Raw genomic sequence first — 22,647 nt, 5'->3', positions numbered from 1 at the left:
GCTGGTCACGTGAACACGCGATGGGGTCCACTGGAAGAGGCCGCATGGCATTGGGGCTACTGTCGCCGGGCGGACGCCCGCATTCCGGGCTCAGACAACCCGATGTCACTCGGGTTACGGAGGATTATTGAGGTGTACATTATGTATCGAGTATTCTATCGTGTTCATCTGACGGGTCCATCATGAGTCACCATTCCTCCTTACTGCTGGACAGCCCAGGCAACCATGCACCCTCCATGCACGGTCAATAAAGGGGGTCTAGGGATGTATCAAGGAAACACCATAGCAATCAATTTTGCCTTCTAAAATGACAGGCGGTGGAGCCTAAAAGCGGAAAACATGTGCAGCAACGCAATTCGAACAATCCGACAGTATTCGAATCGGCTTCTCCGTGGACAAGACGGTAGATAAGACACAGATCGAACGATCAAAACAAAGCATATCAAGAAGCCAATTTACCTAACAATACATCCAAAAGGCGCGTTGCAAATCTTCAAGCGACAAGACGGAGATGCAGTCTTACAGCAGTGCGGCGGCACCGACGAACACCGCAGCAGCAAGAGCAGTGCCCTGGAACTGGAGACCGGCCGCAGCGTTGGCGGTAGCCTTGGGGGTAGAAGCAGAGCCAGAGGCACTACCGCTAGCGCTAGAGCCAGTAGGAGAAGTACCAACGGAGCCAGTGGCGGAGCCAGAGGTCGCGGTGGCAGTAACGAAGCCCGAGGAAGTGGCAGTGACGCTAGAGATGTCTGTGGAGAAATTGATCAGTTAACCGTACTTCTAGATCCGAACGGCGAGCAAGTCCTGGCAACAATTCTCATCATAGATAGGATCGGGCTTCCTCGTGATTCATCGGTGATAGGTGAGGATATCCTTACCAACTTTGTGACCAGCGGCGTTGCAGGTGTTGGCGTAGAACTTCAGGGCCGACTGGGTATTGTCTCCGCACTTGTTCGCGATCTGGGATTCGATGTTCTTCATGTCGGAGCCGCACAGGGTAGCCAGGTCGGCGGGGTTGGACGAGGCACTAGGGGGAGAAAGTCAGCGTTTCCAGAACGCGATCGGAATGTTGGTCGAGGGGCTTCGGGGAGAATGCCCATCGCAATCGCGGCCCCATATCGACAGAATCCACATACCCGATAACCGACAGAAGACAGGCAGGAGTCTGGCCAGCAGAGACGAGGTTGGCCAAGGCCACGAAGGCCAGGGCGAGGGTAGACTTGTTGAAGAACATGGTGAAAAGCGAAAGGGTTGACGAGAGTTGGAATTGACGGAGATAGGATCGCACAGCGATTGTAGGGGGTAAAAATGGAAAGAGGAGTTGGTAGTAGTGATTGGAAGTATAAGGACCGTGGTAATGCTAAAGAGCGACTGGGTTTGCGACGTAAACGAGGGTGCGCAAAGTAGAAGACAAAGAGTGACGAAGGGGAAGATAGAGTCCGATCTCGAAGAGGTCCTTCAGGGTGGGAAGAGAAACAGGGTCCCGTCGAAAGGGGAAAAGTGTGGGTTTTGGGCTCCCGTTGCAGGAGGCGCCCAATGGATGAGCTGCAATGGATGGCTCCGCTGTGGCACTGCATGTATGGGGGCGGTAAGGTGTACTACGATGGAAGTATAGGCTATATGTGGATTACATATAGATTATACTTTCGAACCATTACAATACTATGTAATAGGACATACGCCTGTCTGAAACCTACCCCATGTCCGTACCTTAATTAGGACCTAGCGTCAGGGACCCTGATCCCGGAGGAGACACTGGCGAGTGCTTGTTCATAATCATCCAATACAGTATCTATCACCAATAGCCCCAAGCACAGATCCTTCGCCCTTTGCTAATAACAGGCAAAAACCCTATACAATGTATGATGGGGCTGATGAAACAGGGTCTACCAGCAGTGCCCAACTAGGCACGGGCTTCCGACCCCGAAATGGGACTCGGCGAGCTTAGTGAAGCCAAGCGAGACACGGATATTTGACCTGCAATACCCATGGATACCTAAAATGCTATAATTAGTGTGTGTTGAAAATGTTATCAGATGGGGCTGTGTCATGATTGCTATTGAGATCAGTACCGGGCAATTGTGATACCAAGGCTATATAGAAGGGTGAGATGCCTGACAGTGAGTCTGCACTTGTATAAGCCATTTCAGGAGTGAGGCAACACATTTATAACATTAAATAGTAATAGATAGTAATAGATAGTAATGTGTTTGCTCAACAAGGACAACTTATAGAGTTCACCCCGTACTTCGGTCCCTTCAGACATTCGTATGCTAGAAATCCTTTTAGGATATGGAATCAGAGTGAATGAGAATGGATGTTACCGAGCAGGAAATGATGTAGCAATAGAACCAGACTATTAGATAAGCCTAAGTTAACTAATTTCAGAGTATTTGAAGTCCTAACAATAGAGTTATTATGGGCATATAGTAGAACGTGGTCACACTAAAGTTGAGCGTGGTTACAAACCCGCCCAATATTTCTGAGCACGATGAGCCTTCGAGGCTTAACGTGCTCAGAATCTTTTAATAACCTAATCAAAATCTTATAGATTGAATTCATTATATTCAAAATATACGTATTAGTCTTGAACACAGCTCTATCCAGGCCATCGCGCGCACGATAGATAGCAACAGGCATGATTCGAGGTAGATAAGAAAAGGTTGTAGTAAGGTCAATAAGAAGAGAGAGTAAAGCCCGATAGAGCGTTGAGAGATCATTAGGTAAAGATAGGTAGTCTACAGAGACAGGTAGAGTGAATATATATGTTGATAGTACTGAACTCTGCCACCTTTACACGAAGAACTTAGCTGTACTGAGGTCCACATAGTCTATTTTTAAACAAAGAAAAGTACGAGGAAGAATTTGGATACTAGATATACTTCGATTATATAACCTTATAGAAGTTACCTAAATTAATATTCAACGAAAGAGATACAGAAGAACGTGTTGAAAGACACATTGCAAGACGTGTTGAAAGACGTGGTAGAAGATTAGTAAATAAGATACTAGTAACTGTGTAAGAAGCATCTTTGCGGAGGGTAATTATGTAGAGATCGAATAAAATAGATAATTGAATGCATAACTTTCTGGCCATATGAGGGTTCAGGAGCTCAACCTGGTCAGAAATAGTGTGTAAAACCTAGGTAACTTTAGTGTGACCACGTTCTACTACAAACCAAGTTGTCATGGTTGACTTTAGCACCTATGCACTCGCCATAGACTCCCAGACGCACATATCTAAAGTTTAGACAAGCTCAAAAGATCGAATCAAAATTCTATATCTATACTTCCAGCTCAAGTAACAAAGATATGCAAAAAATAAAATATACGAGCCATATCAGCATCACAGCAGGATATCATCTATAGCGCAAACACATGCACGAACACCTTTTCACGCTTCCATCTCGTTTACAACCTCTCCCAAGCCGGATCATAAATACTCGACACCACCTCCTGCACCGGCAACCTATACTCCACAATCTCCTTCCCATTAACCAAATCATTCTCCCTCACCCGAACATCCGCCTGAACCTCATCCGCCGCAATCCCGGCCTTAACATGCCTCCTAACCAACCTCTTCCTCGCAACCTCAAAGTCCACCTCGACAAACCACAATTCATCCATCAACCGCGCCACACAATCCCATGGCTCCTTATTCAAACTCAAATAATTGCCCTCGAAAAAGATCACCCTCGTCGTCGGCGCAATGGCAATATCATCCTCGACAGGATCCTTAACCGCATGATCAAAACTAGGCGCGTAGATGGGTTTCGTGTCTGGCGTGAGGGGCTCGCGGAGGGCGCGCACTAGGTGAAGGAATTTATGCGCGTCGAAGGTGAATGCTGCGCCGCGCCGGGCGAAGGCGTGCGTTGGGTCTGGCATGGCGGAGAGTTGGGCGCGGGTTAGGTGGTAGCCGTCCATGGGGAGGGAAGTGGCGATGGGAGTTTTGGAGGAAGGGTTCTCGGAGAAGTGGATTTGGTTGATGCGTTGGGACGTTGTACTGGCGAGTTCGGTTTTGCCGGAGCCTGGGATGCCGCTGACTGCGATCATGAGGCGGGCGTTGTCTGCGGTGGAGCAGTATTTGGCTGGGGGAGAAGGTGGTTAGTCTGTAGTTCTTGAATGTGTAGAATGTATGGTTTGCGAGGAGGTAATTGTCTTTTCGCTGGCATTGGGTCCAAGCCAGCCCAAAGGGGTGGAGGGTTGGTTAGCAGGTTTATCCCACTTACCCCAGATCTTCTTGACCAGACGGTCAACCTGCTCGTCCATAATGTCCGAGGTGACTGGCGAGCCGACAACAAAAGGCCCAGCTCCAATTTGCGTATCGATGCAAGACACTATGGGCGAATGCCTACAGGCAGCCACAGAGGGATGTTCAGATGAGCAGTCGTTTTCGTCGCGTGCACAGGTGATACGAGATCTCCGGCGTGGGTCCGCTCAGTAAATCCCACAAAAGCAATAGCAATTGGAAGCCAGCGGTAGCACGAGGGTGTCGACTGCAATGAGGACGAATTGCGGTCTGTTCTTGAGGATTGGGGGTTGTTGGTTTATCGGGGGGGAATGGGTACGAAATGCGTTCGCGATAACGGATTTGGCGGGGCTCTCCATGACTGATTTCCGGTGGGGACTGCTGTGCTCCGAGGCTGTTCATACGTCACAAAATAGTGGGAAAACATAGGCCGCTTGGCCCTCCACGGCCAAAATATGCCAAACAGGGATGTTGGGATGATATAGAGAGGATGAAAAGGGTGTGAATATGTATGCCCGTGCTCGTTAGATCTATCTCCTTATGCTACAAGGAAGCTTATCTTAGGCTGACAATGACATCATCCGCTTGCCATAATCATTGCAAGCATGTGCTTTTATTGGACGCAACATAGCTCTTAGATCAAGCCCTAGTCAGATATGGATACATGAAGATGATGTCCGAGTTTTAGTGACCTGCCCGGTCGACAACAATCAGAGACCAGACCGCAAACCAGCACAGTCGTAATGGGAACAACCATTCCCGGGGGTCAGGAAAAGAAACAAACTCTCCCGAAGAGATCAGTGCAGATGAGATGAAGGCCAGATTACCTGGTACACAAATCCACTATCCCCCCAACGCCGATCAAAAACAATCCATCAAAAAAAAAACGCCATGTAGATGACCCGATTCCCGAAAGGTGAGGAAGAAAAACAGAATAAGAAACACGCCGTCATTAAAAGTGTATGTTGCATATGTAGCACCGATATTATCACTCGGTTCCCTCGGTTTCATTGCGTTCGCCACTAGCATGGAGGCCGCGAGCAATGTTGCGCGAGAGACCAGCCCCAGCCCACCAATCATCCGGGATATCCTCTCGACGGGCCAGTCGGTCCAGAATGGCCCGCATTTGCTGAAGATCCGTGTCGCCCGAGTCGGAGAAAGAAAAGGAGATTGTAGGAATAGGAGGGTGGCTGCTCATGGTTGAATACAAGCCGGGGGAGCGACGCGCCGAGCTCTGGATACCCGCGGAACCCACGTAGCGATGATAGCTGACAGGAGTATCATCCTCGTCGTCATCGGAAGAAGAAAAGTCACAAGGGTGAAGGGTGCTGGGGTACGGATCTAGCGCCAGGTGGACGGCGCGCGAAGGACCCGAGCTGGGTGGGAGCAGAGACGAAGCCAGCGCAGACGCGTTGCGTCTAGTCTCAGCCGCTACCAATGACGAAAAGGACGTGTCGGTGGAGGGCGGGTTTGCATCCGGAGTGATGGTCGACAGTAAAGTTTCCCATGCATCGTTTTCGCGCTCCACATCAGGGCTCAGACTCCGCTGGCGGTCTCCCAGGCCATCGACAGTAGAGTCAGCAGGGGGCATAGAATCACGGGGCACCCGACGGGGCACATTGCCAGTACGATAGTCTCGCAGTGTAGTGGAGCGCACGCCATTGTAGTGAGGCCGGCTCTGAGATGGGCGCATCAATGGAACGGGAAGGGGGGGAGATGAATGCTATCCGACGACGGCCGCGGCGAACTAGCGGTGCGATAGGCCACTGCAGGAGCAAAGCCCGGGGTCAAATGAGGACGGTTCGAATTGCGCGACTGAGCATCAGCTCGAGCAGCTAGGTATTCTTGAAATTCCCGAGCGCTGCGAGAACGTTGACTGGCATGCTCGCTGCGGCGGTGCGACTCCGAACGCGTGGCACCACGGCTCAAAGCTTCGCGCCGACTGGCATCCAGATCTAAGCCATCCTCACTAACACCCAGGTTCAGCACAGGTGATCGAAGACCGAGCTGAGGGTCACCCACGCCGCGCTGAATCTCTTCAAGCATCTGGGAATGGAATGTGGACATCAGTCGGCGTGCGCGGGAGGTAGAGTGCGATGACGGGTGTCGGGTCGCATTTGCACGGCGAATCGAGGATCTCGCTGCAGCAGTAGGGTCTTTGTCCAGCGCAGACTTGAGTGCATCGGCCTCGGTAGGCTCGCGCCACATCCTGAGATCATGTTAGTCAACGCGGCGACGAGGTGGCGCGTGCGACAAGAGCCAAGCAACTAAAAGGAGAGGAGACAGGCACATACGGAATACCCATTTTTCAAGAAAGAAAAGAATAAGAATAGATTAAAGAATGCGAAAAATGAACAGCAAAGATAGCAAAAATGATTAAACGCGACCCCGGGATATCGACGTGGTGTGGGGGGAGAGATGGAGACCGATCGGAAGGGGAGATTGGGAGAGTTCGGGTTTTTCGACGGGGAGAGGCCTGAGAACTGGTGGCCTGAGGCCATAGTGGCTGGGAAGGTCACGTGATTTACACATGAGGAAGTTGCGGGCAGCTCTCCGCTCGACAATGACAAGCTGGGTCCAGACTCCAAACACCAGACAGGCTCCTTTCCGACTCGTCTATATTGAGACATTGGCTCTCGACGTCTTCCGCATTCATTACTGAACCTTATGGTCTCGCTGATATGCGGATCATTCCTGTCAAATGCTCGACAGGGCTACCCTCGCAGAGACCAATACACAGCTTATGCTGCAAACATAACTGACGCGAGAACTGACGCTGACAGGATGACAGGACGAGTCTCGCACAATGCCTGAATCCCCAAAGCAAAGACCGCTATTGCATTTCCACCCCTCACAAGCTTTACAATACCGTGCGCATGCTCTATCGGCGTTTAACCAGAGTGAGGGTACTCTGAACTCCGCGCTTCGGCGACCCTACAACCCCTCCTTTACGTGTTGAGATCCCGCTTTATGATGGAGCGATGCATGTGGCATATTCGGATACCACTGGGAAATTTGGGTTAATACTACCTCCAGCTCATACAATTGCGTGTCAATTGAACTTGAATCGATTAGTCAACTGCGTAGCTCTGGACATTGCCCATCTATTTCCAAGTGTAGAGAGGCGGCTACAACATAGGCCGTTCTTGGGTCGTCCTCCATCCAGCACAGTGGATATTGAACTTTGGCGGCACTTTGTGGACTGGGTTTTTATGGGTGAAGCAACCATTTCCATGGAACCAGCCCTGATTGTACTGTGTCCTCGATCGCTTGGATGGGGCGAGTGGAGTTTCGAGTGCGATGGAGTGGGCCAGTGAAGTGGCTTGAGAATGTGCTCTTGCCATATCCCAGCAGCTTGCACTTGATGGCGCCTTTTGACCTCGGGGAATATCGTCATCTAATTTTGCCGTACGTGCAATGCGGATAGTCTTAGTAATTTGAGTCTCAGCTATCGTTCTACATACAGTGGTGGCTTGGTCGAGCAAACCTACACTGGAGGGATACTTAATTTCATATGACCTGAAATTCAGCACTATGTAGATTTTGTCGCCCGAGTATTCTTCAATCGTAACCTTCATTGTCAGAGGCCAAGAACTGTCGAGGATTGAAGACCGTACGCAGGGGCTCTGTAGGGCTGATCGGCGGGCGTTCTGCACAGCCGCAGCATCATGCGGCGGCCTGTGGAGAAGGGAAACTTCAAAACAACCACCATTCGCACCCCAACCCTCTTCACGCCTATCCTCGGTCTCTCTTGTATGTTGGTCTGGTCTAGTCTCACCCCCGTATTCCAATATCATCTGTGCTCCTCGAATGCGCACTGCCCCTCTTCGCCATCATCCGTTCGCTGGGGCATGGCAGCGCAGTCCCTCCTGTAATGCTCGCTTGGTGAGGCCCGATCCCTCCCCCAACACTCGCGCATACGATCAGCGGCCTCTCACGCAACACACTCGGGTCGTTTGCAATCCGATCGATTTGAGATTGACTAACAATCCGGGACTATTCAGACACGGCGGACATGATCTTTGAGACTGTTGCCCTCGGCTCCTGCCTTCACCCTTAGCTTCTCAGCTCCCACCCCACCTCCGTCTACCTGAAACCGCATTCTGAGGCCGGCAGTCGGATCAACATCATCCTGGGCCTTCAGCTGGTCCTAACCTGCTGCTGTGATGGTGTCCCGCTCCAGCGAAGCCAGTGAGGGGCAGCGCCCCCTCACCCCCTCCAGGACGCCCGGCACACCCATGAAACCGCGATTGGCCCGAGTCAGCAACAGCCCAACGAAACGAGACGAGAAACCGAAGGAAGATAAAGTACTGAAATCGTCAGCCATGGATGTTGCGGAGCTCAAGGACTACGTATGTTTGGGCCCCGAAAGCTGCCTCTCGTCGCGTGCCCGCATATTGGAGGAAATGCTAACAAAGGGTTTCTCTCCGATAGCAATTGGGTGACTGTCTGGGGAAAGGTGCCTTCGGATCGGTTTATCGAGCATTGAACTGGAATACTGGTGAGACTGTTGCAGTGAAGCAAATCAAGTTGACGGACCTCCCCAAAACTGAATTGCGTGTTATCATGGTATTGTGGCCGTTCAGTTCCATGTGCGGGACTCGCTGCTAATACAAAGCGTCTTAGCTGGAAATCGATCTGCTGAAAAACCTCGATGTGAGAAATCCAACGTGCCTCGCGACAAACTCCCGCTGACCCGGACAATAGCACCCAAATATTGTCAAGTACCATGGATTCGTGAAGTCGGCGGAAACCTTAAACATTATCCTAGAGTATGTACCTGAATGGTGATGAATAGCGCTCGTGATACGGAATGGCTGATTTTGGATATGCAGATACTGCGAAAATGGCTCGTTGCACTCCATCGCCAAGAACTTTGGCCGGTTTCCCGAGAACTTGGTTGGTTTGTATATGTCCCAGGTTCTGCATGGACTCTTGTATCTGCACGAACAAGGTGTGATCCATCGAGATATCAAGGGGGCCAACATCTTGACCACGAAGGAAGGCCTTGTCAAGCTAGCTGATTTCGGCGTGGCTAGTCGCACTACGGGGTTGAGCGAGTCGAGCGTAGTCGGGACGCCATATTGGATGGCCCCGGAGGTCATCGAGCTGTCGGGAGCAACAACTGCGTCGGACATTTGGAGCTTAGGATGTACTGTCATCGAGTTGCTCGAGGGCAAGCCGCCTTACCACAGCCTACAGCCCATGCCCGCGCTGTTCCGCATTGTCAACGATGACCACCCTCCTCTTCCCCAAGGTGCTTCGCCGGTATGTCAATCCTCAGCCATAACCTGTGATCAGTATACTAAGATTACTGTTAGGCCGTGAAAGACTTCTTGATGCAATGCTTCCAAAAGGATCCTAATCTTCGAGTATCGGCTAGAAAGCTTCTGAAGCACCCGTGGATTGTCAATGCTCGCCGGAGTGATTCAGTCGTCCCTAAGAAGTCTACAGAGTATGAAGAGGCTGTTAAGAGTGTTCAGGAATGGAATGAAGCTTTGCGGTCTCCCGGTGCTGGTACCTCAAGAAAGTCTAACAGGTTTGATCCTAATTCGGGACCATTACCTGCTGCCCGTAGCAGCTCCCTTGTGGATACGCTGCCATCACCCACATCCATCAAGACTGCTGATCGATTCCGGTCTCCAGCCTCAAATGAGGATGATAACTGGGACGACGACTTTGTCACCGCTATATCCCCAAGTGCACTGCAGCTGCCTCATCTGAGGCCTCATGATAACTTCGGTGGGAAGCTTTCCTCCGAGAAGCTCAAGGCGTTTGCATCCCTGGATGGAACTATGCTCAGAACGGACGACAGCTTCGATGAATTTGAGGATAACTCGCATGGGTCAATCCAAGCTGAGAATGATCCCCTACAGACAATTCGCCCATATTCGGCCAAGGCAGCATCGGCTGAGCCGACCAAGTCTCGCGGCTCTACAAGGCGCCAACCCAGCAAGGTGCAGCAGGCATCAGCCCTGCAAAATGTTCCCATCTTGACTCAAACCCCTGCGCCTCCGGTAAGACGAACCCGTCCAGCCGCTCTCTACAAGGAGAACTCTGTGGAGGATTACACCGACCTCATCATGGCCAACGAGGATGTTCTCGATCGGAAGCTAGGAGTATTCCAGGTGCGCAGAGTGTGAAGTGAAATCATTGATCGTCGACGTACTAACCAATTCTAGGAGCTTGATGATGACCCTGCCTCGCCAACTCACGACAAAGACTGGCACTTTGACGATGAGTTGTCAGGCCATCACCCACAGTTGCGGAAACAGCTCTCTGTGAAGCGTGATCGTTCCGCTATCGAGATCCAAAAATTCGCCGAGAATGAGAATGATGAAGACTTCTCCGATATTCTTGGGGCTGATCAGGTGGCCCTAGATAAGCCAGAGAGTGATGATGGTTCCGATCAAAGTACTCTCATGCTCAACTCCAAATTGTCGAATAATTCCTGGCTCGGCGATCAGGACGATGACGACGATCCTTTCGCACAATTAGAAGAAGGCTTCGACGAAATGGATTTGGAAGCCAACATTGCCCGTGACAAGTATGCTCGTCTCCGGAATCAAGTTGAAGGGCTGGTGGGTTCTCTAAAGACTTCTCAGGATGAGGATGTTCTAGCAGAGATCTCCGAACAGCTGCTCACGATCTTCTGTGATCTTCCGGAGACAAAGAACATCATCATTAGCGCTCACGGCATGCTTCCTATCCTCGAGATTCTCGACACCTCACGTCGCCGTGACATTGTTTTCTGTCTTCTCAGAGTGGTGAACGCCATTATCTACAATGACTATGAGATTCAAGAGAACCTATGCTTCGTCGGTGGCATCCCGATTGTCAATGAATTCGCATCGAAGAAGTATCCCCGCGAGATCCGTCTGGAAGCGGCTGCTTTTGTGCAGCAAATGTACCAGACGTCTACCCTCACACTCCAGATGTTTGTTTCTGCCGGTGGTCTCAATGTCTTGGTTGAGTTTCTGGAGGATGACTATGAAGATGAGCGTGACTTGGTGCTGATCGGAGTGAACGGTATCTGGAGTGTGTTTGAACTTCAAGTAGGTCGCTTTTAATCGTATGGGTTTCTTGTTGCGTTGATACTGACAACGACTGTTAGGGCTCCACGCCGAAGAACGACTTTTGCAGAATTTTGTCCCGCAACTCTGTGCTAGACCCGCTTTCTCTCGTCCTGAGTCGAGTCCTGGACGAGGAAGGAGAGCTGGCCGAGGTCATCGAGGGTCGAATCGCGAACATCTTCTTCATTTTCTCGCAGGCCGAGAATCATGTGAAAGAGATGGTGGCAGAGCGAACTGTTTTGCATCGTAAGAGACTTGGTCATCAATTTGAATTTGAGACAAATAAGCTGAGAATCTCCAATAGGGGTCTTGAAAGAACTTCGACGAATGTCGCCCGTCCACCAAGTCACCATGTTGAAGTTCATTAAGAACCTGTCCATGCTGTCGACGACTCTGGACTCGCTTCAGAACTCCAACGCCATCGACGTGCTCACCGAACTCCTCCAGTCCACCATGAAACGGAGCCACTTCCGCGAGGTTTCGAACCAAATCCTCAACACGATTTACAACATGTGCCGTCTGAACAAGACTCGACAAGAAGATGCCGCTCTCAACGGCATCGTTCCTCTGCTCCAGAAGATCGTCAAAACCGAGCGGCCCCTGAAAGAATTTGCGCTGCCCATTCTGTGCGACATGGCGCAGTCTGGTAAGGTCGGTCGCCGAGAGTTGTGGCGCAATAAGGGCCTCGCATTCTATATCTCTCTGCTTGCGGATCCGTACTGGCAGGTCACTGCTTTGGATGCTATCTTCACATGGTAAGTTCTCGAAAATAATCACAGCATGAGCTTTTCAAACTGACGGTTTTCATAGGCTTCAAGAAGAAACTGCCAAGGTTGAAGAGCATCTTTTGGAGAACCAGCATGACAAGACGTCTTTCACAGATGCTATCGTACGATGCTTGACACTCTCCAAAGCAAATGCCTTTGAGAACCTTCTCGAGCCACTGCAAAAGCTTCTGCGGCTGAGTCCCCCCGTGGCATCAACCTTGGCTCGCGCCGACCTGTTCACCAGACTGGGACAGAAGCTCCACCACAATAAAGCCGCCATTCGACTCAACCTCCTGCGTATTATCTCCAGCATCTGTGATTCTAGCGAGCAAGGAGGCGGCCTATTGGCCACCTATGGTCTTCTGGATGCGATCCGGGAGCTTGAGAACGATCCCGCCATTCTGGTGCGAGACATGGCTGGGAAGCTAGTTCAATCTAGCGAACGGAACAACAATTCCCTCGGTCTCATGCGCAGACCTACTAGCCGCCGAAAGAGCACTTCCACATCCAGCCCCAATCCATTCGCCAGCTCTACACCTTCCACCCCGTCAGCCAATCGTACGAGCCAGTCTCGTGCCTTTCTCGAGGGCCGTGAAACACCCCGCCACCCTCGAAATGCCCTCAGTGCCTCTTCTCTGGCTCTCCGACCAGGTAGCCGTGATGGCAGTACTTCGTCTCTAGGTTCCGCTCTCAATGGCGCTGCTCCGGCTGCTCGTCCGCGAATGCCTCGTGGCATGTCCAACCGTCTCTCGCAAATTGAGATGCTTCAAGATGAGGAGAAACCTTCAAGTTCTCTCAATCGCCGACCGTCTATCATTCCTCGTCGCCGACGCCCTACTATTGCCGACTCCGAGTGGACGTGATCGTCTGAACTCGTGTCTCCTGTGCCATGCAAGCTTTACTCTCTTTATCTTTTGTTTCCTGCTTTGGTTTTTCTGAGAGAATAGGCGGCGTCAAGAAAAAAAAAGATGGGGACCGGGTTACAGGGTTTATTTTCCTTTGTTTTAAACTGTTCTATTTTCCGCTGCTCATGTTGAAGCACTGGCTGCTGCACATGGAGCCTACATAAACTTTTCAATGACACATAATTACTCGTTGCTATACATATGATCCTGAAACATCAGACAGAATAGAAATTCTAGAAACGTCTACGTCTTCCTCCATCGCCACCTCGATGCTCGGGTTGTGTTCCTGATTCTCGTGGCAATGACGTCGCTTGTATGGAGTATAGATCTCGGAATCACGTGCAGCAGGCCATGCGGCCCGAGACCGGGCAACGCATCAGCCGATTGGTGGCGACCGCTTCAAAAAAAATCTCCCTGATCAACAACACGACCCCCCAATGCTCCAGACGATGGAGTGAAGCAAACGCATATCAGACAAACTGTCCTTACCATATTGCGCTATCTCTCTTCGCTGCTAGGATCGCATTCGCTGGAATGAGCGCAGCGCTTCGCGTACCGCTGCGGGCCTGCGCCAATCCCGCCACGGTTATTGGGCAACCGCTCAAAGGCTCGTTTACTGCCTGCGCATCGTTTCATACACACTCGAAATCGGTCGTGCGCAACTCGCCTTTCTTGTTTGGAAATACTGTCAAGTCATGGAGTCCACGACAGAATTGGGTAAAGCCGATTTCGCCCTCTTCGCAGCGGTCGTTTGCCTCGAGAACTGCGACGCTCCTTTCCGCGGAGGCCTCGAGCTTGAAGGGTAATGCCTCGGAAGTCAAGTCGAGCCCCGCGCAGAGGAATTATGTCAAGTATTTGGTTGTGCTAGGATTGCTTGGCGTTGGAGCGTTCGCCTTCTCGGATAATGTCAAGCATATCTATGGTGCGGCGAGGAGAAGTGGTCGCGTGGTTGGTACTCTCGCCGTCTGTATCAATGAGTAAGTGGATGGAAGCAAGTACAGCACGTACGATCATGCCACAATGGTATACTAAATCAATGCCAATCTTATAGCTACCGTGTCACCCTCAACCAAGCCGCCGTCGCATCACCGGAAGACTACGATGCCCTAATCCGCGCATGCCACAAGCGCTGTGCAGAGCGCACCCTGCGCGTCTTGGAGAAGAACGGGTCAATCTTCATCAAGCTTGGCCAGCATCTTAGTAGCATGGGCTACCTCCTCCCTATCGAATGGACCTCGACTTTCATCCCGCTCCAGGACAAATGCCCTGTCTCGTCGATCGAGTCAATTGCAGAAATGTTTGTCACCGACACCGGCCAGACGATCGACGAGCTATTCAGTTCGTTTGAGCCTACACCTATTGGTGCCGCCTCTCTTGCACAGGTGCATATTGCCACGCTGAGAGAAACCGGGCAGAAAGTTGCGGTCAAGGTGCAGCATCCTGCTCTTGCGGAGTGGGTGCCGCTGGACCTGTCGTTGACTCGGTTTACGTTCTCGATGCTCAAGCGCTTCTTCCCGGAGTATGATCTTGAGTGGTTGTCGAGAGAGATGGATTTGTCTTTGCCTGTGGAATTGGACTTCCGTATGGAGGCCCAGAATGCTACCGTTGCCAGCGAGTATTTCAAGAAGCACTCCGACGCGCCATTGGTTATTCCAGAAGGTAAACAATATTCTCACTGCAGAACCAATGAAACCCCAATACTGATAATTGTCTAGTGATGTGGTCTCAAAAGCGTATCCTTGTCATGGAGTTCATCTCTGGCCGCCGCCCCGATGACCTCGCTTTCCTGGACGCGAACAATATTGACCGCGAAGAAGTCTCCGCCGCATTCGCCCACATCTTCAACGAGATGATCTTCGGCGACGAGGCTCCGCTGCACTGCGATCCTCATGGCGGCAATATCGCTATTCGCCCGAACCCCAATCGCCGCCACCCCAACTTCGATATCATCCTGTATGACCATGGTCTTTACCGCAACATTGACCGCGATCTGCGCCGCAACTACGCCAAGCTGTGGCTGGCTGTGATTGATGCTGATGTTCCCCGGATGCGCGAGTACGCCTACAAGGTGGCAGGTGTCACGGATGAGCAGTTCCCACTCTTTGCCAGCGCCATCACCGGTCGTGACTACAGTGTCCTGACCAAGAAGAACGTCGCCTCTGCACGGACTGCTGAGGAGAAGAAGGAGATCACTGGTGCCCTGGGCGAGGGCATGTTGCAGCAGCTAGTCGTCTTGCTCGGCCAGGTCCCTCGAATCATCCTGCTGATCCTGAAAACGAACGATTTGAGTAAGTCACCGCCCCTATGAGCGCGATGTGTATTACAACCTCCAGTCCCTAACACCCCTTCCAGCCCGCAGTCTCGACGAGAACCTCCACACCCGCCAAGGGCCCTTGCGCACATTCCTCATTCTCGCGCGCTACGCCACCCGGACCGTCTTCGAGGAGCAAATGCAATCGATTCGTGAATCGGGAGGCATCTTCGTGAACTTCTTCCCGTTCCTGGCCGCATGGGCTGGGTACCTCCGTGTCGAAGTGAGACTCTCGGTCTACGAGACTGTGTTGTCGTTGAAGAGCCGTTTTGGTCTTCGGACTGGCTTCTAGATTCTAGATTCAACTGGTGCGGTGCGTGTGGTAGGTAATGTGGGTTGGTTTGTTGATGTATATATTACTTGGGTTTTTGAAAGGCACGGATTGTCTTGGCCGGTCTATCTGTGCATCAGCGATGGCGTTTACTTGGGGGGTTTTTTTCTTTGTTTGGACTGTTATCGGGATGATTCTCGATTAGTGTTCCCCCTTCTCTTGTTTATTCGGCCTACTATTCTGATCTGATGTAGCTTGCGATGAGCTACAAGTGATGGATGACTTGTATAGATACATTTGTTCATAGACACTCAAAAGATATAGACGATTACATCTTTTCAATACCTCCAGCTGAGCATTTATCCCAGTTACACTTCTAAGACACTTCCACTTCTGCTACAGCAACAGAAATCCAAGAAAGTCCTGATATCATCGTTTCATTGAAACTATCATGGCACCACGCTTTTCAGAATTGAGAGTATCGATCGAGGATCCCAGATACCAAGGCGCCACAGAAAAAAAAAAAATAAGAAAAGGATATTCTGTGAACCATAAACGAACCAAAGGGAAATTCTGTACAGCAAACAAATTTGCAAATTTGTTTGAAAAAAATGAGATCCACCCTATCATCCCAAGACAGACCCAGACTGAGACTCTCCACCCGGCTGGCTGTCCGATGATCAAAACCAACTCATTCTCCATCCGATCCATTCGTTTCACCTGCGCTGCATTTCGGAATAGGAGATGTGCATGTGTATGGTGCATACTACTCAGGGGGAATATCCTCGATCAAAAGATTGTGCTTGGAGATAACGTTCCCGAAGGACAAAGGGGATCTCGGGTGTGATCAAAGCTCGTGCTCGTAAAACAGTAATGAGTGTCATGTGGCAAGCCTATCCGCTTACAGAGAAGCGGCAGGGCTGCCGGTGGAGGGCTGGTCGATTTCGACCTTAACGTTGGCCATGGAGGCACCCGTCCCGGAAAGATCAGTGGATCGGGCCGAGGGGTTCTTGGTGTAGTAGTCGGAGATAGCGGACTTGATGGCGTCCTCGGCAAGCATAGAGCAGTGTACTAGAGACATCAGAGTTAGTATAAAGCACGTCATCGACTATGAATTTCACGGAAATGAGAGATCGGAATCACATACGCTTGACAGGGGGCAGGCAAAGCTCTTTCGCCACATCAGTGTTCTTAACCTTGCCGGCCTCCTCCAGAGTCATTCCCCGGACGAGCTCAGTCAGATACGACGAAGAAGCAATAGCACTACCACAGCCGAATGTCTTGAAGACAACATCATCAATGCGACCGGATTCCTTGTTCACACGAATCTGGAGCTTCATGACATCGCCACAAGCGGGGGCACCGACGAGACCGGTACCAACGTCCTGGTCACCCTTCTTCATGGAGCCGACATTGCGGGGGTTATTGTAGTGGTCCAGGACCTTCTCGTGGTAACTTCTCCGCTGAACCGGGGCAGGGGTCTGACGCTGGACAGGCTGGACGGACTGCAGGCCTGCGAGGGGAGCAAAGGCACGGGGCGCCGCAACGCCGACGCGGGGGGCGACGGTGACGAGACGCTTGAACATGTTGATGGAAGTGTTTTGAGAGTGTCTGAGTATTTCGATGAGTATTTCGATGAGTTTTGGATGGGTTGTGGTTGATGGTTGAAGCGAAGTTGTGAAGGTGTGGTGGATGGCGAAAAAGCAGATCTGATACGGGAGGAGGTGATGAATTCATTGCTAAATAATCTGATTCTTATGTAAGCCAACGCCCGCTGCGACCTCGGATCAACTGGCGGGCATCGGAGCTGACTCATCGCCGCCGGCCAGAACAGGCGATTGATAAATGAGAGGTACGAGCTTGAATTGTGATAGTATTCTCTTGTGCTATTGATATCTCGATCTTCAGTGATATTGGTATCTGATGGCTTATGGTGGTGTGCTTGACCGGGCATGTGGAAGTTGTCCGCACTGTCTCCGCGGGATCTCGCGAACAGCATCTTTTCCCGAAGAAAGGAGCCTGGGCCAATTAGATGCCGATGATATGAAACTATGGATATTACGTTCACGGTAGTGATAAACATTCCAATGGGCCTATGATTTCATGTTTGTGAATTTCATATGCGCTTGGTCAAGGTACATTACCTTTCTTCCTGCTTTTTCGAATACTCCGTAGCGCATCATCCATAAACAATATCCTCCGTCATCCCCGCTCCGAGGGCATGTTCGGAGATAGCATCCTAGTTCGGCAAATTCAATTCAGCAAGGTCCGAGATCTTTATGTCGGGCACTTTGTCCGGGGTCCGATCAAATGACCGGCTGAGTCGGAGAATTACTGGCGACAGGTTCGGCATTAGAGGAAATTATTATATGTAACATCGAATGTGTGCCGGTCGCGGGACTTTTCTCTAGACGCTGTAACAACGAAAATGAGAGATATAGCGTTCTTAATCACCAGCTCATCTGTAAATTGATACGCCTCGTCATAACCAGGCTGCTTTTTCTTAATTTTGGGGTTTACGATAAGCTTATTCCATTGCCAGCCCAAGTTATGAGAACCCTGCTTGTTCGGTTTCTGTACTTTGAGTACGAAGTACTAAAGAGCTTCTACAATACTACTAATTTTTGAATATCCACGAGCATGAGTAGCTAGTGTAGTTTGATAAATAGATATCCAAATAATGTCCAGAAATAATCTTCCCATACGTTCGCCATCTACCTACTCTCACCAAGTGCTATGGAAGCTCGTCAAGAATACATTGTTCTCTTGATGGCCTGGAACTTGGTCGAGCTGATGACAAACCCCCCAGATCAGGCCATCGGTCTTGGCGCTGTATCCTTCCCTCCTCTAACACTGCGCCGCACCTCAAACCATAGGCTAGAACTGGAGGAAGCGTCCATGTGGAAGCTTCTTGCTCAAGCTTAATTCCACGCAACCTTAAGCCATATTCGATGCTTCCATCGTTGACTTAAGCGTTATCATTGCCGCTTAGGCGTACGGGAGGCTAAAAGGTAGGTTCGATTATATGCCCTCCTAACAAATCTAAACAAATGAGATCCTACTGGATGCTCATGCTGACTGACTCATTCTAGCCTAGTCTTCCAGCTAAACATCTGAAACAAAATGTCCCCAAGGAATACACCGGATCCCAAGACACTGGGCCGATCCGCAGGGGTACGTCGACTTGTCAACTTTTCTTCATGCACAAGCCAAGCTCCAGACCAGCCATTCCATGGTCATCATTTAATTCAACAGCTTTACAAGATCAAACTTACAGATGAACTAACACTTGACAGTCCATCAACGCGCCCATCGCAGCTTTCACTATGGCCGTCATCCTATGCTCCTACTGCTTCAGTTCTATCCGCACAGCTAGACGAGAAGCCCAAGAGTCCGCAGTAGTGCCTAGCTCACAACAACGGGTATCTCAACGGGAAAGGAAAGATTCCTCGTGGATTCAGGAGGCCCTTGAAGAGAGTCGGGCGGAGAAAGGGAGGTGAGGGAGATGAGAATGCGCCGATAGAAGGCTGTTTCTGGAGAGTATTGTACGTGATACTGATTTTTAAGAGATCCGCGATTTATATAATGAAATCTTCCATGGCATTCGATAGCTAATAAGATAAAAGGGGAAAGCAAAGAAGAAGCTCTGGTTCTCGTCGAGAACACGCAGATTCTCCATCCATCAGTGGAAACCCCCCAACGGCGAACAAGTTAGGGCAAAGGGTAAAGGGAATAGAACAAAGCTTCAATTTCATCATCAATCAGAATTTTCAGTGTATGAATGATCATACCCAGGAGTTCAAGTGAATAACAACCCGGTTCAATCAAAAGAAAAGATCATCATATGAGTAATGAAGAGAGGCATGTCACGAAGGCGTCAGAGTCAAATCGACCTGATGAAGACTAAAATGATAATGGCGGTAGAGCCAGAACACGGTACAGGATAGAGCTTAGGGGTATTGAGGTATTGACAGGCCAAGGGTGCTTGCTGCTGAGCATATTCGAAGGCATGTGCTGGAAAGATTAATTGTTAGTCAACGGCGTAAGCCAACCCGAGTTTCCATCATTGGAAAGAAAAGAATAGAATGATGACCAAGTGCGCTGCTAGCATCAGTAGCATACAACACGGATCCAAACATCAAGATCCAATGTTGCGCAGAGGATGATGGAACATGCAGAAAGGAGGAAGAAGAAAAAGTCGAGCGAAGAAAATTGTGGAAGGGAAGATGGTCACGTGATTGTGCCTGTGTTATTGTGGGGCGCTCAGGCGAGGTCTCGATGCTGGACTGGGCGTCAAGTTCAGATTTATCCACGTTAGGAGTCGAGGCGATGGATGAAATTTTGATGTGAGTTTCATATGAATGAATTGAAACCCCATTGTTTTTGAATCCAGATATTCATCCTTAGCTGCAGATTCACCAGAAATATTAATGTATGTTCCCTCGCAAGAGTATGAACGTTTTGTAAGCCATCTATAGACAATTCGATAACCTACGACATCTTCGAAGATTAAGTCCATAATTAGACAGTTAGGAACGACCACCCGGGAGTCATGAACGTTAAGAGGAGAGAGATACTTGGTTCCCAAGCATTGATTCGCGCAAAGAAAAGAAAAATCAGACATCGTGATCTGGTAATGTATGTACAAAGACAGGACACATGCAACAGCCATGCGAGATAAAAAGAAAAAAAAATACGCTGAACAACAGAGATCTCCCGACATCTTTTCTCCCACTAGAAGAAAAGAATAGTACACGAAGATCCCTGGCATGTGATTCGAGGTATCGGCCGCGGAGGCTTCACATGCAAAAGCCTTCCAGCAAGGAAGACTGCTATCTAATGAATTGTTGAGAAACCCTCAGACAAAATACAAGAAAGATTTTGGAAATGCTATGGGGGAAACGAAGCCCATTCGCTGAAGAAGCCACCAACTGGAAGCGTTGCACCATGCATCCAGGTCTATACAAGCCGGGGAGAACGAAAAAGGGTGGTGAGTTTGGCGCGAAATGAAGAGGCACTATGTCCAAGTGCGAGCTCGGGTCGAGGATGATTGGGGGGTATGAGGGTAGGTCGTGGAGGAAAGGAGGGAAATATCTTTCTAGAAAACGGTGGCGAGTCGTGGGTCGTCAAATCATATCGGTTCACCCGCGGACTGAGCTTCTGCTAGCTTGAGCTTCAACTCGCCTTCATGCTGATAATCGTGAATCAGCTTGCGAAGGTACTCATAGCTGAGCATGGTCGTCATAGCGGACGGAACGGCCCGGAACAAGTTGGTACCAATCCCGGAATAGAATGCACGCCAACCTTCCTCCCGGAGGATGGTCTGACATGTGCGGATGACTCCACTGTAACGGGGACGATTGGGCATTCCGTCAGAAGAAGACACACTGGGTGGTCGGCCGCGATCATGAGGGTGTTTAAGGCCACCTCTGAAGGAGATTTCTTCGGGTGATGGCGCAGGTGCTGTGCGTTGCTGTGTTTGTAGTCGTGTTCGTAGAACTTCGTGGGGATAGGTGACGGTGCTCGCGCAGATCTTGCTCAAAAAAGTGGCGACGGAAATGCCGATCCAGTGAGAGTTGCCGGTATCAGGATGTTCTCCGATCCCGTAGCCAGTAATTGCCATCTTCAGATATTCATAGAGAGGGAATTGAATAGCGACGTGGGTCAATCCCAAAAGAGCGGGTGTGAGACCGGAATAGAATGAACGAATGCCCTCAATTTGGTACATCTTGCGGGCAGCATCCCATGTGCTGGAGTACTGCCATGGGGCTCGGACACCTTCACTATTTTGCTTGAGGCTTTGCGACATGAGCCTGGTCTTGATGACCCAGATGGGGTTGGTGACAATCGTTGAGCAGGCTCCGGCAGCGATGGAGGCATAAGCGCGGGATAGCAGCCAGCTGTCTGTAAAATGAGTTAGCACTCTGTAATTGTCATCACGACGTAGAGCTCGAGACATCACGAACCGGTGTGTTCATAGAAGTATTCGCGGGAACGGTCATACACCGCTAGATAAACCGCCCATGTGGGAAGATAGCCCAACAACATGGGGCCGAGTCCCTGATACAGCCCTCGAATACCATCCTCACGGAAGATCGTTTTACCTGTACCTAGCATTCCCCGATACAGGATCTTTGTCTCCATATCCTGCGCTCCCCGCCGGGTAAAGCCACCTTGGGCCTGTAACTTGGTCTTGATGACATCGAGTGGGCAGGTGACAATTCCCGAGGCAACGCCAGCGCTGGCTCCACAAAATGGAGCAATGTACCAGCTGGGGATCTTGGTCGAGAGAATCTGTAGGCGAGTGGTGAAATCGGAAGTCGGCGGCGCATCGGCGACGGGCACGTGGGAAACGGACGGGGCAGCGTTTAGATGAAAACTTTGAGGCTGCTCGGTGGTGGTACTGGCAGCTCCATTGCTGCCATTGCCGTCGGAGCGCATTGTTGGGTTGGCAGGCGCTCACGCTTGTCTGTCCGTCTTGATCACCGGGGGCTCCGGGACCCGAGCATATCGCGATCCGGAACCCAAGAACCCGATTTCAAATACTGGAAAAGTGGAAAGCGAAGGGTAGGGATGGGCCGTCGAGGTAGATGAGTTGAAGAGAAGTGGCTGAGAAAGAAGAGGTTGGAGTGAGGGGACTTTTCTCAAAGCCGATTGTTGCCGAACCCGTCTGAGTTGAATGCGATGGAGATGTGCTATAACTGTGCAGCACGGACTGCGGACGGAGCGGGGGGTCGTTTTCCGAACGAGCAAGCTCCGCTGTCAGGGCACAAGGATCAAATAGCGTCTTCAAAACCACCAAGCCCCATATTCCAAAATCCAAAGGAGGGTTCGGAAGGAGGAAGACGGGTGGAAATGAGGTTCGTTTATGACATGGGGAAATATCGGGAGTGGTGCGAGGTGGAGTAGCGATTATCATTCCTCCTTACGGCCTGAGGCAGGCCTTCACAACCATCACGTGTGCATGAGGAGACCCATGCCTCAGGCATGCAGGCATCTACATTCCGCTTTGGGACTAGCGCGACAAGCTCCGTTTTGCACAACCTCGCAACATCGGGTCATCTCGTGTTCAGC

At 50.6% G+C, this 22,647-nt stretch overlaps 8 protein-coding genes across 8 annotated transcripts; 3 read left to right on the top strand and 5 right to left on the bottom strand.

The window, feature by feature from the left end:
- Positions 1–519: 519 nt before the first annotated feature.
- On the bottom strand, positions 520–1,231 carry N7458_004184 (putative GPI anchored cell wall protein; the record flags this gene model as incomplete). The annotated part of the gene is made up of 3 exons (XM_056907566.1): positions 520–746; positions 876–1,024; positions 1,134–1,231. 3 exons carry the CDS (start codon positions 1,229–1,231, stop codon positions 520–522), a joined length of 474 nt encoding a protein of 157 aa, XP_056768293.1.
- Positions 1,232–3,408: 2,177 nt separating this feature from the next.
- On the bottom strand, positions 3,409–4,266 carry N7458_004183 (kinase-related protein; the record flags this gene model as incomplete). The annotated part of the gene is made up of 2 exons (XM_056907565.1): positions 3,409–4,085; positions 4,227–4,266. 2 exons carry the CDS (start codon positions 4,264–4,266, stop codon positions 3,409–3,411), a joined length of 717 nt encoding a protein of 238 aa, XP_056768292.1.
- A 968-nt stretch (positions 4,267–5,234) lies between these two features.
- N7458_004182 (uncharacterized protein) lies at positions 5,235–6,551 on the bottom strand (the record flags this gene model as incomplete). Its single annotated transcript, XM_056907564.1, has 3 exons — positions 5,235–5,924; positions 6,014–6,455; positions 6,541–6,551. 3 exons carry the CDS (start codon positions 6,549–6,551, stop codon positions 5,235–5,237), a joined length of 1,143 nt encoding a protein of 380 aa, XP_056768291.1.
- A 1,861-nt stretch (positions 6,552–8,412) lies between these two features.
- On the top strand, positions 8,413–12,949 carry N7458_004181 (serine/threonine-protein kinase; the record flags this gene model as incomplete). The annotated part of the gene is made up of 10 exons (XM_056907563.1): positions 8,413–8,598; positions 8,681–8,815; positions 8,873–8,902; positions 8,954–9,018; positions 9,082–9,514; positions 9,568–10,374; positions 10,429–11,301; positions 11,361–11,565; positions 11,624–12,074; positions 12,130–12,949. 10 exons carry the CDS (start codon positions 8,413–8,415, stop codon positions 12,947–12,949), a joined length of 4,005 nt encoding a protein of 1,334 aa, XP_056768290.1.
- Positions 12,950–13,342: 393 nt separating this feature from the next.
- Positions 13,343–15,594, top strand: N7458_004180 (ABC1 kinase family protein; the record flags this gene model as incomplete). The annotated part of the gene is made up of 4 exons (XM_056907562.1): positions 13,343–13,968; positions 14,043–14,650; positions 14,707–15,279; positions 15,344–15,594. 4 exons carry the CDS (start codon positions 13,343–13,345, stop codon positions 15,592–15,594), a joined length of 2,058 nt encoding a protein of 685 aa, XP_056768289.1.
- Positions 15,595–16,474: 880 nt separating this feature from the next.
- Positions 16,475–17,159, bottom strand: N7458_004179 (iron-sulfur cluster assembly scaffold protein; the record flags this gene model as incomplete). Its single annotated transcript, XM_056907561.1, has 2 exons — positions 16,475–16,644; positions 16,721–17,159. The coding sequence occupies 2 exons, from the start codon at positions 17,157–17,159 to the stop codon at positions 16,475–16,477; spliced, it is 609 nt and encodes a 202-aa protein (XP_056768288.1).
- A 1,537-nt stretch (positions 17,160–18,696) lies between these two features.
- Positions 18,697–19,073, top strand: N7458_004178 (uncharacterized protein; the record flags this gene model as incomplete). The annotated part of the gene is made up of 2 exons (XM_056907560.1): positions 18,697–18,747; positions 18,870–19,073. The coding sequence occupies 2 exons, from the start codon at positions 18,697–18,699 to the stop codon at positions 19,071–19,073; spliced, it is 255 nt and encodes an 84-aa protein (XP_056768287.1).
- A 1,631-nt stretch (positions 19,074–20,704) lies between these two features.
- N7458_004177 (uncharacterized protein) lies at positions 20,705–22,014 on the bottom strand (the record flags this gene model as incomplete). Its single annotated transcript, XM_056907559.1, has 2 exons — positions 20,705–21,477; positions 21,540–22,014. The coding sequence occupies 2 exons, from the start codon at positions 22,012–22,014 to the stop codon at positions 20,705–20,707; spliced, it is 1,248 nt and encodes a 415-aa protein (XP_056768286.1).
- Between the last annotated feature and the right edge of the window lie 633 nt (positions 22,015–22,647).

This window comes from Penicillium daleae, assembly GCF_028827525.1.
Source record: "Penicillium daleae strain IBT 16125 chromosome Unknown utg000004l_segment0_segment0, whole genome shotgun sequence".
Taxonomy (NCBI): Eukaryota; Fungi; Ascomycota; class Eurotiomycetes; order Eurotiales; family Aspergillaceae; genus Penicillium; species Penicillium daleae.
Note: the sequence above shows the minus strand (reverse complement) of the source record. Positions and strands in the feature narration are given on the sequence as shown.